Source organism: Balaenoptera acutorostrata, chromosome 4 (genome assembly GCF_949987535.1).
Source record: "Balaenoptera acutorostrata chromosome 4, mBalAcu1.1, whole genome shotgun sequence".
Classification (NCBI taxonomy): domain Eukaryota; kingdom Metazoa; phylum Chordata; class Mammalia; order Artiodactyla; family Balaenopteridae; genus Balaenoptera; species Balaenoptera acutorostrata.
The window spans coordinates 148,717,644-148,734,658 of record NC_080067.1 but is presented as its reverse complement, the minus strand read 5'-3'; the positions used below and the strand labels follow the sequence as shown (position 1 = coordinate 148,734,658).

The window sequence follows — 17,015 nt, the reverse complement described above, 5'->3', positions numbered from 1 at the left end:
TTGGCTCCTTCACTGCCCCTGTCACAAGCTTGCATTTCAATCATCCTGGGCATTTTTTATGGATTTGAATAGGAAAACCTTACTGACATATAAATTAAAGAAGGGCAAAGTTACATTTCCATATGAATACAAGCAGACAGGCACCACGGCTGGCTATTTGCAGAAGGATATTATCCCAGCTACTGCGCGGGATGAAACGATGATGTATTTTTATACTGAAATCATATACTTTTTCCCTTAAAAGTCAGGATGAAATCTTCCATTCATGGATAGAGAATGCTTCAGCCAAGCTGCTTTAAAAAATAGCCGTGTGTGAGCCTCCTTTTCTAAAGGGGTCCACTCTCCCCTTCAAGGGCGTTGTTTGCTGTCCCTCTGCAGGCTCAGGACAGCTGCCCCTCTTCCTCTGTGGGTTGTGGAAGATTTTCTTCTAATACCTTAGTGCCCTGGGTTGGGAAAAACAACGATCACCTCCTAAAAAGATTTCTGTTGCTGAACCACAACAGAGGGTAGCTATTCTTCGGGGAAGGTGCAGAATTGAATTGGGTCAACTCAAGACCTCACCTGGGCATCTGACCAGCTCAGGCCCCAGACAGAACTGCGCTCTGAGGCGGGAGCTCTGAGTCTTTTCCTGCCCTGGTTGATGCAATTTAGTAACGAAAGAAGGACAGAGGCTGTATGGTAGCAAGGGGGCCGCAGCCTGCAGGGCACAGACAAACTCAGGCCACCGCGATCCCTGGGGGCCAGGCGAGAAGGATGCTTACAGCCAAGGGCAGGGAGGGAGAATGAGAAGGACGTGTGGGCCAGAGGCAGAGGATGAAACACAGGACGCCGGAGGGACAGAAGAATGAGGCTGAGTGAACCGTGTGTGCGAAACTGTATGGAATCCACTGAACGTCGATGGAAATTTTATCTTTAGTAGGAGGAAACTTTCTAAGTGTGTCAGTAACTTTGGTTAATAAAAAAGCAAGCTCCCTGTGAAGACCACTGTGTTCAAAAGAGCCTGCACCTCGCCTGCCCTCCCCTGGAGAGCGGGGACGACAGGACGACCGTGATCTACGGCCACACCCTGACCACGGCCCCGGGGACAGCCTTCCTTTCAGCGCACAGGTGTCAACACTCGGCACCCTGTCTGACAAAGACGTGTGTCATCTTAGAAGACGCCTGTTCTAAGAAGGACGTCTGAGAGCCTGCCCTGAACCACGCAGTTTTCAAGGGCAGCCCCGCTCCTCCCGGTGTGTGACATTTCATCGTCAAGGACAAACCTTGGGGTGCTCCTTGCATCACAGGATTTACAAAACATCCAGCCGCTGGGTTTGCTGGGGCCTGGGCACGACCTTCTGTGTAGACTGGGGACTTGTCTGCAAGCAGGTGACCCCCTCTCTGCTGGAAACGGTCTCTGCTTCCAGCTGCAAAACCACGGACTGTGTCCGACCCCGAGAAAGCCAAGAGCACGGGGCTCTATTTGGAAGTTTTCTTTTTTGAACGTAATGGAGACGTGAGCAGAAATAACCAACATTCTGCCTGAGTTTCTTTTTTTTAAACATTTTATTTCAAAGGTCAACAACCGAGAGGCAACACCCGAGGCAACAAGTGGCTAGAGAACAATCGGAGTTTGTCTGAATCAATAACAAGATGCCACGTATGTTCCCTAAGCTCCTGTAACACATTACCCATTTCAATAAATAAACCCGCTCCAGTGCTGTGTCACCAAGGACAGGCCCCGGTCTGTGCGTGGCGTCATGGGGGAGACAGAGGGCTGGGCTGGGGGCCCGGCCTCGCCGTGTCCTCCCCGCCACCCCACCCGGGGCCAGTGGCTTCGGGGCCCTTGGGGCTCCGGTGATGGGAACCCCCGGGGTTCCGGGGCGGCCGTCTGTCCTCCAGACTGTCCACAGGCTTTGACGGCTTCACCGCAGTCCACCCTGGACCGTTTCCGGTTGGGTGCAGAGCAGGGGGAAGGGCTGGGGACATCTTTTGGGTGACACGATGGGTCTGAGCTCTGTCTTGGTTTTGATGCAGGTGTCGGCTCTGTCCTTGCAGAGGCGTCTCTGCTGTCCGCACCCCGACCGCCTGCAGCATCCTGACTGGCCCCCGGCATGTTCCTGCCACCTGAGCTCCACCCGCTCCGACATCCCGCGCTGAAATACCTGAGAGAGACCGAAGCTCCCCTGGGCGCCGCACACCAGTCCCGGCCGCTGTCGCTCAGGATGCGGAGGGGCCACCCGGCGCCCCAAGGTGCCAGCTTGTGGGGCTCAGCGGGCGGCAGCCGGCACTGCCCACGAGCTGCTCCACCACTGCCGGAGCTCCACGGCCCGGCTGACATAGAACCAGGATTTCTCAAGGTGGCTTGTGTGTCTTTCCCAGGTGAATGTGCAAAAGGCAAGGGTAAATCACTCTTTTCAACACAGGATCCTTTATTTGAACTCTTCCTTGAAAGTCAGTTTGTGAAGGACTGGCCCAGCCTCCCTCCACGGGACTCGAGGGGTCAGTGCTCCTTAAACCTGCAAGGGGAGGATGAAACAGCAGCTGGTCACCCTGCCTGCAGCGCTCAATTCATGCCCAAAGCGCAGAGCCTGGGGCTTCTCCCTTCCTGCCCTGAGGCCTTGGGGACAGAAAAGGGGAGAGGACACAGGAAGGGGGAGCAGAGCCAGGCTGAGCCTGGGAGCTGCTATGTTTGTCCGAAAGCTGCAGCTCAAAGAGCAGAGCAAAAGAGGCAAATTCCCCGCACATTTTTTCACTCCATTTTGAGGAGAGATTGCCGGGATCGTATCCAGACCAGGTATTTATTAGGAAAGGAAAAATGAGCGTGCATGAGGCGTGCAGTGCCAGGGACCACGGGGGAGGTGTGGTGTTTTAGGAGAAGCAGGCCTGGCAGCAGACAGGCCGGGCTGGCGCTCAGAGGCTGAGGGGCGCAGGGGGCAGGGCGCACTTACAGAGCTTGGTTTCCCGTCGCCGACCCCGGGCAGCTCAGCTCCTTGTGTATGAGGCGGAGCAGGAACTGCACCCAGAGCAAAGACAAGGCCACGGTTACTGCCAGGAGACCCTGGGGGTGGTGCCCTGCTGTCACCAGGAAGATGCCGGCGCAGCCCCGCCCCCCAGGAGCCCAACCCAGCTGGCGCTCGAGTTCCCTGTGTCTGCGGCTCTCCCGTGGGGCACTGGGGAGGCGGCTGCCCACGGAGGGGCCTCTTCCTCAGAACGTAAAGAACTTAAAAGCCTCAAGCAGAGCGGCGGGAGTGCCCCGCACAGCCGCCCAGGGGCCAGGTCCCAGGGCAGGGCTGCTGGGCACCGAGTCCCGTGTGTCCCTGCGGAGGCCGTGCTCCTGGGAATAAAGCCCTTAGGACAGATTCCAGCCAGAAGGATGTCTGTTTAAAATGAAACCAGTCCAATCATAAAGTGTCCAAGTGGGAAAAAGACCGAGAGCGAGGACAAGGCGACCCATGGTCATGGAGACACCGGGGGAGATAGGGTGACTGAGGACCAGGCGAGTGTCCGCAGCCAGTGGCCCCGGAGGCTGCCCGGCCATCCTGTGAGCAGCCCTGTTTCACGGGGCGGCTTCTGCGAGAGCCCCGGCCCTGCCGCCTCAGGGCTTGCTGGTCGCCCCACCAACTGCTCAGACGTGACAAAAGCGGCCGTCTGTGTGCACTGCCCAGCAGGGACAGGGCCTCTTAGCCCCAGAGCCCGCCCAGGTGGCTGCAGCCCCGTGTGACGGGGGTCAGAGGGAGAGGGGAAGGCCCGGGGCTCGGAGAGCAGGCCCCCAGGTGTGATCACAGCCGGACAGTCCGCAGGCCCCCAGGGTCACCTGCGGGTTCGTGGAGGTCCAGCCTCAGACGTGGAAGGAGGTGAAACTGGCCTACTGACCCCAGAAGAGAAGCGGCGTGTCTGGTCTTTAAGGCTGAAAAGACTGTCCTCAGTGGAACCACCGAGCCGTCTGCAGACCGTCCTTCTCGCTCTCTCTCCTGCAGCGATTTTGGCTGTAGCCTCTCATCTAATCTAGCCAGTCCCTCGGCCTCGCAGTTATTGGTTCCCTGTTATGTGTTTTCCCTTTCTTTCCCTTTCGTCCTTTCTGACATTTCAGGTGTGCTTCCTGTGAGTAACTGGAGTCGCGGTTTCCAAGCTGGTCCGCCGCCCGCCGGTGACTGCAGATCCGCCTGGATCCCCTCCCACACCCCTCACACCCAGCTCTTTTCTCTTCAACGACTGCTTCGACCTCAGGTCCTCCAGTTTCTTCCTCTGGGGCTCCTCCTGGACGGTGCTGGGCCGTCTCATCTGAACCTCCCATCTCTATCTGCTCCCTAGTATTTTCCATCTTTCTCTTTCTGGGCTGCATTCCGGATGATTTCCTTATACCTGTATCTCACCAGCTCTGTCTTTTTTAGTTCTTGTTCTTTGCTCATGAATTCAGTTCCTTCTTTGCCATCTTTGGTAATTTTTTTTTCATCTGTTTTTAATTGGAGTCTAGTTGATTTACAAGGTGGTGACAATCTCTGCTGTACAGCAAAGTGACTCAGTTATACACATATAGACAATCTTTTTTTATATTCTTTTCCATTATGGTTTATCCCTGGAGATTGGCTATAGTTCCCTGTGCGCTACAGTAGGTCCTTGTTGCTTATCCATCCTCTGTATAATAGTTTGCATCTGCTGACCCCAAACTCCCAATCCTTCCCTCCCCCTCCCCCTCCCCCTCCCCCTTGGCAACCACAGTCTGTTCTCTATGTCTGTGAGCTTGTTTCTGTTTTGCAGATAGGTTCATTTGTATCATATTTTAGATTCCACATATAGGTGATATCATTTGGTATTTGTCTTTCCCTTTCTGACTTACTTCCCTCAGTATGATCATCTTAGTAATGGTACAAGTGTTTATTTTTACAGTTTATCCGATAACCCTTTTACCTGCCGTTTGGGGGTCTGTTTGTTGTGCTTGTCACTCCATCACAGCGGGCCATTTCCTGCCGTTTCCTGATTTGGGAGTGTGAGCTCAGCTGCAGCTGGGTGTTAGAGACCCCATGCAGCGGGGGGTGAGGTCTGTCCCGCTCACGTGGTTTGGGATTTGCTTCTGCCGAAGAACCAGGTATATCACCGCCCCAGAACCAGCTTTACTTAATTTTCTGTGGGTGTTACGTAATATTTACATAATGTTAAGTTAAAAAACTGAAGGTTACTGTAAGCAGGTCCATGGCTAAAAGTTCTCAGGGAAGACTTCCCCCCAGTCCGGTGAGTGGGCTGAGACGGCACAGATCCTGGGTGTCTTCTGTACCAGTGTGCAGACGTATGTGCTTTCACTACACGCAGGGACTCCCCGACGGTCCGGGCTTGATGAGGGGTCTCCACTTCCAGCTCCGCATCCTGGGCCCGCCCAGCACCTCGCCTCTGAGTCCCAGGGGTGTGGGAGGGGAGGCATGACCACCCAGCCCCTCAATTCCTGAGGCTGACGACTCACCCTGGCCGCTCCAGCATCAGCTTGGGTGCTTAGTTTAGTTATCTTTACATTCTGGGGTCCTGGGGATATCCTTTCCTTCCTTACGAGTTTAGCTGTCCTTTAAAAGGAAGTTTAGCGTATATATTACCTGGTATTTCTGAAATTGAAGTGTTTTCAGTCTTAAACAGTCATAACGATGGAAGTTTCACTGCTACTTGGCAGAAATGATCTGGGGACTTAATTGAGGAACTGCTTTTAACACCTAACAGGTTCATAAGTTGAGAGTCGGTATTTGATTCTGTATGAAATGGGGGGAGCTGTGTCTTAGGGCTTCCGGGAATGAAAATATAAAAGTTTCATTTAATTGATGGAGTTGATATTTCCAAGATCCTCAACTCATTTGTACTGGGATCAACGTTCAGTTTTCCGGGTGATGTGAGAGGAGACGGTGGCTTCAGGTCTGGGCCCCTGCGCGGGGTGACCAGTCGGGGGGCGCGGTGGCCACTCTTGCAGGTGGCCGCTGCAGGGCTGTGCCGTCGGGACCGGCCTTCTCCAGCCCGGGGAAAGCCTCCGACCTTTGCATGCAGGAGGGGACAGACGCGGGGCGCAGAGACCGGAGTGCTCAGCGCTGCGTGGGCGGCCCCGGCTCCTCTTCTGAACTCCAGCCCTTTGGGTGCGGGAACCAGCTGCTTCCCCAGTGCGGCCGACTGGGGGCAGGAGGGGTGTGGGAACAGTCGTGGCACTGGGTGGGAGTCCAGCTCGGTGCACCGTCCCCTTTAATCCCCACGGTAACCCCGTCCCTGGTGCTGTTATTCTGCCCACTTCACAGGTGGACGTTTCGGAGCAGCGGGGCTCAAGAACCCGCCCGAGGCACACACGAGCCCCCTTTCAGCCTCTCTCCCCCATCCTGCTGGAAACCACCTGCTGCTGCTTCGGACATCTGTTTAAACCAGAGAAAGGGCCTAGGACCACGAACATTTAGGGGTCTGTCACCGGCGCAAACTCTGCCAAGAGCCGCAGGAGTCCGCAGGAAAAAGTGCCACCGGTGTTTGGCTGACAGCCACAGAGACACCCGTGAAAGCTGCTTGGGTGAAAAGCAAGATGACTCACCACTAAGGCACAGGCGTCTGCAAACATCAGCATGTAGAACACGTTGTTCCATCCCCACGGGGAGAGGAGCCCGGCCAGCAGTGGGCCCAGCGCTGCTCCTGGAACGAGGCAAAGGGACACGCGTGGTGCTGTGTGCAGAAAACTCTGGAACGTGACTACCCAAAATACCCAGGCCCAGTAAATGTACAGGAAGGTGCTCAACACCTTACTCCTAACTTAAAAAACCACGTTAAGGGGACTTTCCTGGTGGTCCAGTGGTTAAGACGCCAAGCCTCCACTTCAGGGGGCATGGGTTCAATCCCTGGTTGGGGAACTAAGATCCCGCAAGCCATGGAGTGTGGCCAAAAAAAAGAAAAACCACATTAAACGCTAAAATTTCACTCTCAGCTGTCAGATTGATAAGGGATAAAAAAGCCTGGTACTCATACTGGTGAGGGCAGGATTGGTACAAGCTTGTTTTAGAAGCAAATCTAAAAATATGTCTTCACTTTACAATATCCATTCTTTTGACCCAACAATCCCATTAAAAAATTATTATAAAGTAGTCAGAACCTAATACACAACCTTAGATATTCTTATGCTATAAAAATATTTGGTTAAATATGAATAAGGTTAGTAGATGTTAATACTGTATCACTGTTAATTTCCTGATTCTGACCATTGTATTGTGGTTATACCAGGGATTCCTTGTTTTGGGGGAACATACGCTGAATACACAGCTATTGGTAAAAGGGGCAGCATGTCTGCAATTTACTCTTTCTTAAGTGGTTTGGGAAAAAACATTCACGTGTATATTCATAAGTATACACGCATGTGTGTATACATATGCGCCCATTTGTGGGTGTGTATGCATAGAGAGAGACAGAGAAAAGCGAGAGACAGGGAGGGAAGAAGAGGGAATGATAAAGCAAATGTGATTTCTTTGTACTATTTTTGAAACCTTTTTGTAAGTCTCAAATTACGTCAAAATAATTTTTTAAAAAACGACAAAACAAAAGAAAGCAAATATTCCTCAAAATATCCAAAGATATCTGTTTAAGAATGTTTGTTGCAGCAGTTGTTTATTTTCCTAAGAGAGACTGGAATAAGTTATGAAACGCGTGTAGGATGGTTCAGTGGCTTGGAACAGGAAGAAGCATGGAGAATTCACACCAAGTTACTGACTGAGATTTAACCTCTGACAGATAGGATGATGAGGGTCTTTCCTACATTAGACGTGCTAATGTTGTTTTAAATGTCCACAAGGAGTGCTTACTACTTTTATAATCGGAGAAGCAATTGTGTCTTTTTAAAGTCACAGAAGGACTCCAGGTAGACGTGGTGGATTGTTCACACGTGCTTATCTCTTCCCTCCCGAACACCCCAGGATGAACCATAATTGAGTTAAAAAAAATTAAAACCCACAAGGAGACGGGTGGATGAGAGAAGGCACTGCTTTTGAGGATGGGATTTAAAGGGCGTGACTGGCACGGTTTTCCTTGCTCACGAGAAGGGGCCGGGGACTCACAGCTCAGAGCCAGACTGCCCAAGTGCACGAGGCAGGGGAGGCGGGGGCAGTAGGAGAAGACAGGATCTGGCTGAGACTCTTCTATAACGAACTGTTAGATACGACCCTCCAGCCCCTCTGATCCCAGGTTTCTCCTCCTCAGCGTCACTACTCAGTGATCACTCCCCACACCCACCCCCCAGGAGAGCAGAAGCTTAACCTTGCCTCCCGGTGGCAAGAATGCTGGCAGTGAGGTCACACCCCTGTGGGTCCTGGTGGGGGAGGGGGCTCCTCCTCCAGACCCCAGTCAGACCCCAAAGACCAGCAGTTGACATGCCCCCCGTGCAGAAAGGGCTTCTGACGAGTTCTTAGTGGCTCCGTTTTAAATATGAATATATGATGGGATGGCCGAGGTTCACCCGTGTCAGAGGAAAGCCTCAACGTGAAAGCAAACAAGCCGGGAGGAGGGGGAATCTGGAGGAAATAAAGAAACTGTGGAGAAGAACACTCCCAGGAAAATGTCATACCCTCCGAGAACTAACAGAAAAAGAAGTTGAATCATGCGAAACTCCCACTTTTGTGTCTGAAAACCATCCAACGTCAGCAATTTCACAGGATTCAATCTCACAACACTGCATCCAAGAAGTAAGAACAGGATGCACCGAAAGGGCAGAACGACACTAATGAATATAGCATTGTGATGCCTGAAATAAAGAGTTCAGTACGCAAGTTGGAAAGGAAAGCCAAGAACATCTCTGAGAAAGTAGAGGAAAACAACAAAGACATCGTCAGGCAAGGACAAAAGAAAATTGAAGGATGAATCCAGAAAGTTAAACATCCAACTAATAGGTTTTCTAGGAAGACAAAAACAGTAGAGGGGACTTGTCAAAGAGAAAACACAGCACACTTCCCCAGGGAGGCAGGGCATGTGTTTCCAGACTGGGTGGGCCCCAGGCGCCCAGGGCACGGGGGATGCAAAGAGGCTGCAGAGGTAAAGGGAACCCGGGGGCCTCCAAGAGGAAAGACCAGAGGTCAGAGGTGGAGGCCTGGGCTAAGGGTGACAACGAGCTTCTCTGTGGTGACAACGGGAGCTAGAAGACACCAGAATTCTGGAGAAAAAGGACTCTCAGCTAGAATTCCATACCCAGACAGACTATCCATCAAGGGAGAGAACTGAATCCAGACCCCACAGACCCCCGAGCTCTCAAATCTGCCTCCTGCGAACTATTCCTTGGAAGCTACTAGGAGACGTTTTCCACCAAAGAGGAGAAGTAAACACGGGATCTAGGAAATGGGTCCACCGTGGGCAAGACATGAAAGGGACTTGCAGGAGGGCAGTACAAGCAGCTCTGGGATGAGAGCCGTGTCCTAGGCAGAGCACAGGGGTCACGTGGCTGCAGGGCCCCTCGCAGGCTGCCGGCCATGCTGGAGAGGAAGGAACAGCCGAGACAGAAATGTAAACAAAAAGGAAAACGGGACATTTGTTACTTCGGGGGGAAAAACAAAAATGTGCATATTAAGGATGTATAGTTAAAGTTTATCTCTGGGCTCAAGAGTGAGTGATGTTAAGTAGTCAGGATGGTTGGGGAGGATGAGAGGAGGGGCTGTGGGGAGTAGGGTCCCCAGCTTCCTCACCAGGAGGACAGGAGAGAAGGTCAAAAGGTGATGGATCAAGAAACGTGTAAATGCGTATGTGGGGAAGACCGGAAAGAATGGTCGAAAGTGATGGCTTCTAGAAAGAGGGGGCGGAGGGGGCGTGGGCAGGCGACTGTCATTTTGCATTATAATAAGTTTCTAAGACTACTGTCTGGTTTCTAAAGTAACACTGTGTGTTGCTTTGAGAAAATAAAAATTAACTTGAAGAAACTCAGGGCTCTATTTAATCGCTCTGCATAAACATATAGAAACAGCCAGCCTTGCAGCCCACTGGGATGCAGTTCTCAACCCTGTGAACGCACCGAACACATGAACTGGTGTCCCTGCAACCGTCTGGCTCTGGTGAATTGCGGGAAGGCACCAGCTTGTTCACGATGAGTCAAGCTCTGTCTCCGTCGGAACCAACATTTACAACATTTAATAAATACATCAGGGTAAACGCCCTTGTGAACAGAATTTCTGCTGGAACAGTGTGAATTTCCACTTGAGCCTTGCTTTGCGTCCATCTACTTGGGCAGCACTTAAGCAGAGAAACAGTGGGGGAGACAGAGTGGTGGACGCGCCTGCATGCCGTTTCCATGGCGACCACCTCCTCTGTCCCGGTGCACCGGGGCTACCAGAGCCCGTGGAGTCCGAGTCTCAGCCAGACCCCGGGTGCAGGACCTGCAGCCATCAGGTGGGTGTGATGACTCCGGATGATCAGCTTTTAGTGCAGAGGTCAGGGATGGTCTGAGTAAGCCTCTGCCCTCCTTCTGTGAGGGGTGACAGGTGTTCAGAGCTGGGCTTTGGTTCGTCCTGCAGCTCAGAGCCTGCCCCCGATTAGAGACGCAGAGTCTCTACCCTGGGCCAAGGACTTCTGCTTTCCTCTTGCTTTGAGAAGGATATCAAGAAAAATGTGTTCTTTAGGCTACTTCATAGTTTCCTTCTTTTTAACCCCCCATCTTCTGCTTTAAAATGCAATCAGGGTAGGGCTTCCCTGGTGGCGCAGTGGTTGAGAGTCTGCCTGCCAATGCAGGGGACACGGGTTCGAGCCCCGGTCTGGGAAGATCCCACATGCCGCGGAGCAGCTGGGCCCGTGAGCCACAATTACTGAGCCTGCGCATCTGGAGCCTGTGCTCCGCAACAAGAGAGGCCGCGATGGTGAGAGGCCCGCGCACCGCGATGAAGAGTGGTCCCCACTTGCCGCAACTGGAGAAAGCCCTTGCACAGAAACGAAGACTCAACACAGTCATAAATAAATAAATAAATAAATAAATAAATAAAAGAACGTGAATTTCTTTAAAAAAAAAAAAAAAATGCAATCAGGGCTGCCGGCCAAGCTCCCAATTTGCTTTCAGAAAAGGGTGTCACAGTGGGCGCTGGACTGACTCAGACAGAGGCCTCTGTGGACAGAAGGTGGCGAGGAGGCTGCCGGGTCACACAGCCCCTCAGACCCGTGCTCAGCCCAGGAGTCCCCCGACGGCGCACCTTCCAGGCCGTGGGAAACTTCTCAGGGGCCATGTGAGCCCGGGGGGGCGAGCTGGCAGGCCGCGGACACCCGTCACACGGCACGGCCCCCTGCCCCACCTCCCTAACCCCAGACCTGTACCCCGGTTCCCAAGAGGTGCCCCCGAGGGGATGGTCTCACCGAGAACACCAGAGTGGCGGCCGCTATCACGGTGTGGCACGAGCAGGGACCGGGGAGGCCCCGTCCCAGTGAGCCGTGCGGGCTGAGGGGGGCCCGGGGCCTCTGCTACCCGGCCCCTCATCTTCGAACCCGACAGCCTGGATGGGAGACCGCCCGGCCCGCCTGCGATCTCCCGTCTTACAGCCACCGGGCAATTCCTTCCTCTCCCACTTACTGAGTGCCTGCTTCGTCCCAGGCACCGTCTCGGGGCTCAGAGTACAACCGAGAACGAAACAAACTCCTGTCCTCCTGGGGCTTCCATTCAGGTGCAGGGAGAGAGGACAGTACAGAGTAGACAGGTGGACGGTGCTCCAGAGGAGGGCAGGCCAGCGGGGAGAGGCCCTGAGCCTGGGCAGGGAGGGGTCCACACGCCCCAGACAGGGTGGACCGAGGAGGGCCCACGGAGAGGCCAGTATTGGGTGGAACTGTGCTTACAGAGCCGCTTTGGTCCGGCAAGCGCTTTGTTTACTGCTACAGGGGTGTTCCAGACCCCCCAGGGCCCCTCCCCACCTGGTCTGCCCTCTCTCTCATTGTCCCCCTACTTCAGGGGCCTGGGGCGGTAGGTGACACATCAGGATGCAACCGAGATCCTCCGCAGCAGCCGTGGGGGCCACCCCAGTCCACCTCCCAGCTTCAGTTCCCGCGTCTCCAGAAAGGGGCCCTCGCCGACGCAGGAGCCCGGGGCAGGCAGCTCTGGGGTCTTGGCAGGAGGGGTCCAGGTCTGTGTGCTCCTCCCAAGAGGCTCAACAAAGGTCAAGGACGTTGCTGGCAGCCTTCTGACTCACGGATCCGGACAGGCTTGCTGTTTACCAGCTCCCATCCGCCCAGCTCAGAGGGGTGAGTTGTTTATTTTGCTCCTCTTTCCCTCCAGAACATGCTACTGCATTCTCCCCAAGATCCTTAACAGGGCTGGTAACACTCGGAGTCTTGTGTGCCGTGGGACCCACCGGTTCACCTGTCATTTACATTGAAATAAGATTCTATCTCCCTTGAAACGACGGTGATAAACAGTCAGTGGCCCAGCAGCCCGTGGGCCATAGTCTGCCCACCACCGGCTTGGAAGAAAACCTGGGTCCACCTCCTTTCAGACCGAGGAAACCTTGTTTTGCCAGCCACATGCGTAGGTCTCCTCTGGAACCATATGACCAAAGAGGACAGGCAGGGCCAGTCACCTGTTTGCTCTGGGTTTGCACGTGCTTTTGATCTGCTCACATTTTAAGAAGGCCAGCTGATCCTGATATCACCCAGGCAACTGGAATCCTGGGCATCTGTTAACTAGGATGTGACGATGTGTCTCCCCTAGGCCCACAGTGACGGGCTAAAAGCATCCACGTACCTACAGACCCAGTTCCGTCAATGATGGCGGTCACGGTGGCCAGGGCGTGGGAGTTTCCCTTCAGACTTTTATGAGTCCCCTAGAAGAGAGGGAAACACAAATGTGAAACACGTCCCAGCAACAGCAGAGGAGGCAGAAATAAACCTACACCTCCTATATGACAATTCACCCAAATCACTCTGCAAAGCAAAATGTGGGGTATTTCCATCAGAAAATTTAAGTTCTATTCCATCCCAAACTCACCTTGGAAAAAGATGCAAAGTTTCAAGTGCTTTTAATAGTAAGAACTCATCAGAAATACTTGTCCAGATACACTCAAGTTTGAAAAAAGTTCTTAAAATTCTCTTCAATAAACCAATCTTTCCTCGGCACAATCACCGAGGCACCGTATCGGCCAGCGTGGAAAATGAAAAGATGAATGCTGTTCGTCCCTAAGACTTTATTTCCCTCAGACTTTATTTCTGGGACTTTCCTTGTTTCTTGTTCGTCCCTAAGCTGTGCCAGTGCTGATGCCCACGTCCACGTGTCTGCCTGGGGCTTTCTGTGCCGTGGGTGAGACGGCTCTGCAGTATCTAATTAATGGCAAATGCCCGGGGACGGGTAAGAGGGCAGGACCCAAGAAACCAATGTAGGGGGCACAAGTCCTAAATGAAAAACCAACAGGACCTCTGGTTTTCAAGAAGCCACACCTATAGGTTTTGGGGAAAAAAAAATCACAAACTGAAGACAATAAAAGGAAAAAATAAAGCAGGAAAAATAGTGCCTGGAAACCTAAAACTATATAAGTAAACCAAAGCTTGTAAAATACAACAAGTGCTTGTGTGTGTATATATACATCTATAGTATAAAATAGAGCACACACACAAGAGTTAATCCCCCAGATTCCACATTTTCTGGAATCTGTGAAAGTCCCTCCTCCGCCCTCTAACTCCATGAGGGCAAACACGCTGCTGGTCTGGTGTACACCCTTCCAGAATGTTCTGTGCTCACACAGACAGGAGCTTGGACACGCTTTGTAAAGACAGTTTTAGGAGCAGTCTGTCAACGTGAGGGTGGGCCAGAGCCCTCGTGGGGACGCGGAAGAGAAAAGCACGCCCTCCCACTCCTCCCTCCTCTTCTGCTCTCGGCTGACCTGTCAGGGCAGGACTTCTGGTTCTGCCCGGAAGAAAAGAGCCTGGGATGCCGAAGACAGTGCAGAGGGCAGGCTGGTGGCTCTAAGAGGGCCGAGCGCCAGGCAGACGCACTGCCCGCGGCCCTAAGAGAAGGGGACACGGGAGCAGGCGTGGGGGCTGCAGAGGCATGGGCTTGCTGTGGTTTCCAAACAGGGGAGTGAGCTGGCGGCTGGTGGGTTCTGGGTCTGGTGCAGAAAGGACCTGGGAGATGCCCACTGGAGCTGGCAGGAAAGTTCGAGGGCACTCGGGAGCTGGCTGGGGGAGGGGATGCAGGACCAGATGGCTGGGAGGCCCGGCCGCCCCGCCCACAAGTCTGTAAACCACTTCTGGGGAACTGCTCATGATTTTAAATAAGCTTTTAATTTTAGAATAGTCTTAGAGTCACGGAAAATTTGCAAAGAGAGAGCAGAGTGTGGCAGACCCTGCCCCCACTTGCCCCTGTGTTAACATCTTACTCCTTTAGGCTGTGTTTACCACGATGAATGACCCGCTACCGACGCAGTACTCACGAAAGTCTACACTGTATTCAGACCCCCTGGGTTTTTACCTAGTGTCTAATTTAATCTCTCTCTGTCCCAGGATCCCACCCAGGACACTGAATAAGATTTAGTCATTGTGTCTCCTGGGACTCCTCTTGGCTGTGACAGCTTCGCAGACTTTATTTCTGGGACTTTCCTTGTTTCTTGTGATTGGATGGGGTGTGGGTTCTGGGAGGGGGACCACGGAGGTGAAGGGCTGTGCTCATCACCTCTTACCCGGCATCTGTGCATCCCTGCTGGTGTTGATGGTGACCCCTGGTGGAGGTGGGGCTGTCAGGTTTCTCCCCTGAGAAGTTACTCTATTTCCCCCTCCCCACGCTGCCCTCTGTGGGAGGACATCCCTGTGCACACCCTGCCCCTTAGGAAAGGGGGGGTGTTCTCCCTCCCCCAGGGCAGAGGACCTGCATAAACCCTTCTGTGCAGGGCACTTGCCTCTTCTCTCCCGTTTATTTATGGAAACCACCTTCTAACAGGGGATTTTGTATTTCAGTGCAGTGCGTCCTTCAGATGTCCGCACGTGGCCACTGCACGAAATGACTGTCTTTCCTATCAGGTGGATGAGACAGCCCTGCTCTCTAAGGGTCCCTAAGGTCGAGAGTCAAATGTCATCTGTAAGAAGCCTCCCCTCCAGGGAGAACTGGTCAGGAGCCCCCGTGGATTCCAAGGCCCTGGGTGGCCCTGCCGTGGCATTCACCACCCTGTACATGAACCATTTCTTTACCATGTTGGCCTCCTACCTGGAGTATGTCCTCCCAGGGCCAGGACCCCACCGGGCTTGTCCCTGAAGTCTCCAAGACCAGCAGGGGGCTGGGCACAGAGGGGGCACCCAGGGTGGGCTGGACTCTGCTGAGGCCCTGAAGTGGGGCTCTGGGGCACACAGCCACCAGCCTCCGCGGCTGCCAGGGCAGCTCAGAGGAGCGAGCCAGATACTGGCTTCGGACCTCGGGCCTCAGACCATCTTGGCCCACTCGTTTATGGGATGGGACTGCCATGTCCCCTTATTTGCTTCAGAAGACTCTTGGCATCCTTACTGGTCATCTGCAAAAGAGTGCTTACAGAAACAGACCGTCTTACTAACAGAGACCACTGCGTCATGATGGAAGGGGTGGCCACCCCGGGCAGCATGTGGCCCCGGCTCTGCGCTGAGCTGCCGGCACTCACCAGGTCGGCGGAGACGGCGGTCGTGATCAGTGCGTACGGCCCGCTGACCAGGGCCCCGCTGAGGAGTAGCATGGCTGTGGGAAACGGAAACCGGGAGGGGGATTCAGCCAGCAGGACAGGGTCCTGCGGGAGAGCCTCTACCGTCTTAGCTACTCCCTAGGTGGGCATCCCGGCATCACACACGGGTCGGCGCGCAGGCCGGTGCGGGGAGTGGCCACTGCTGGGGCAAGCGTCACAAACATCTTCCTTCAAACTTGCCCTGAGATGTCTCTAAGTCCAATCACACTTTCCCAAAGATCCAAGCTCTGCTCAGAGGACCTGGTCCCTGCCTGCTCAAACCTGATGGGCAGTAGCTGTTGCCAAAAGCCAAGAGGAACTGAGAGCCCCGGCGCCCGGGCACAGACGGGACCACAGACGGGACGCGGGGGAGCGCCTGGACGCCACCACCAGCCACAGCCTCGCCTGCAGCAGACAGGGCTTCCTCTCTGCACCCAAGCTGCACAGCCCAGCTCCGCACGGGCGGGACCACCGAGCTCATAACCTGTCCCCTGGGCTCCCTTTCCCGGACCATCCTCTGGTTCACATTCCTCTGTGCGGAAGCTTCTGGACCGAGGGGTCCCAGGAAACTCCATCGTCTCCTTGAATCACGAACCTGCCCTCTGGATAACTTTTAATGGGATCCTTACCAAGCCCCACTGCTGTCACGCGACAACAGAAGAAGTATTTACTCAGTGTCAGAGCCTTAATTTGATAGCGCTCCTTGTAGGAAGTTAAAAATAGCAACCGTGCCCAGAATGGCAGCTGACAGAGCAGCTAAGAGGGGACGGTGCCCCTGGGCTGGTGATGCTGGAGGTGCAGGTCTCCGCAGCCCCGCCTGCTGCCTTCCGGGGGATGTGCGGCTTCTCTGAGTGCCTCCTGCACTGGGCACCCAGAGCTCCTCACTGCCCCAGCCCAGGGGCCTGCACCCTCCCACGCTGGCCCTTAAACCTGAGGCCTCAGGTCCGGGAGCAGGAGTCTCTATGGGCCCCTCCCATCTGCCCCCCCCCCATCCCCCAAAGAGGGACACGGGGACAATTTTAGCCACATCGCACAAACTGCATGCTTCTTTGTTGATTTTTAAATTTCATTTCACAGAGCTGTGTGGACAGAAAAGAAAAATGTGTGTGAAAGAAAAGAAAGGCCTCATAGACTCACCGATGGTGGCTTCTAGACCCATTTTGCTGATGGCAGAGAACATGTAGAGCTGTGAACGGTGTCAAAACCAGAGAAAGACAAAGGTTTACCATGACTAGCTGAGAGATTACCCAGGAACCTGTATTTCTGAAAAGTGATTCTCAGGCAGCCAACCACACAGTGGAAACCCCTAGAAAGGAAGGAAGGCCACGCTGCCCTGGCAGGCTACCCAAAGACAGGCATCCAGCGTGCTCGGCAAACTGTCCCCAGGCTTGTCCCAGACACACAGGGTCTGATCAC

At 53.8% G+C, this 17,015-nt stretch overlaps 1 protein-coding gene across 5 annotated transcripts in view; it reads right to left on the bottom strand.

The window, feature by feature from the left end:
• Nucleotides 1–1,564: 1,564 nt before the first annotated feature.
• Nucleotides 1,565–17,015, bottom strand: part of SLC37A1 (solute carrier family 37 member 1) — an 80,683-nt gene continuing 65,232 nt past the window's right edge. For all 5 annotated transcript variants that reach the window (XM_057546138.1, XM_057546140.1, XM_057546137.1 and 2 more), the window contains 6 exons: nt 16,737–16,785; nt 15,543–15,616; nt 12,671–12,749; nt 6,527–6,624; nt 2,931–2,995; nt 1,565–2,498 (listed from right to left, as the gene is read on the bottom strand). In XM_057546138.1, the coding sequence (XP_057402121.1) occupies nt 2,483–2,498; nt 2,931–2,995; nt 6,527–6,624; nt 12,671–12,749; nt 15,543–15,616; nt 16,737–16,785 (381 nt within the window). In that variant the 3' untranslated portion in view covers nt 1,565–2,482. The remainder of the gene's footprint in view (nt 2,499–2,930; nt 2,996–6,526; nt 6,625–12,670; nt 12,750–15,542; nt 15,617–16,736; nt 16,786–17,015) is intronic.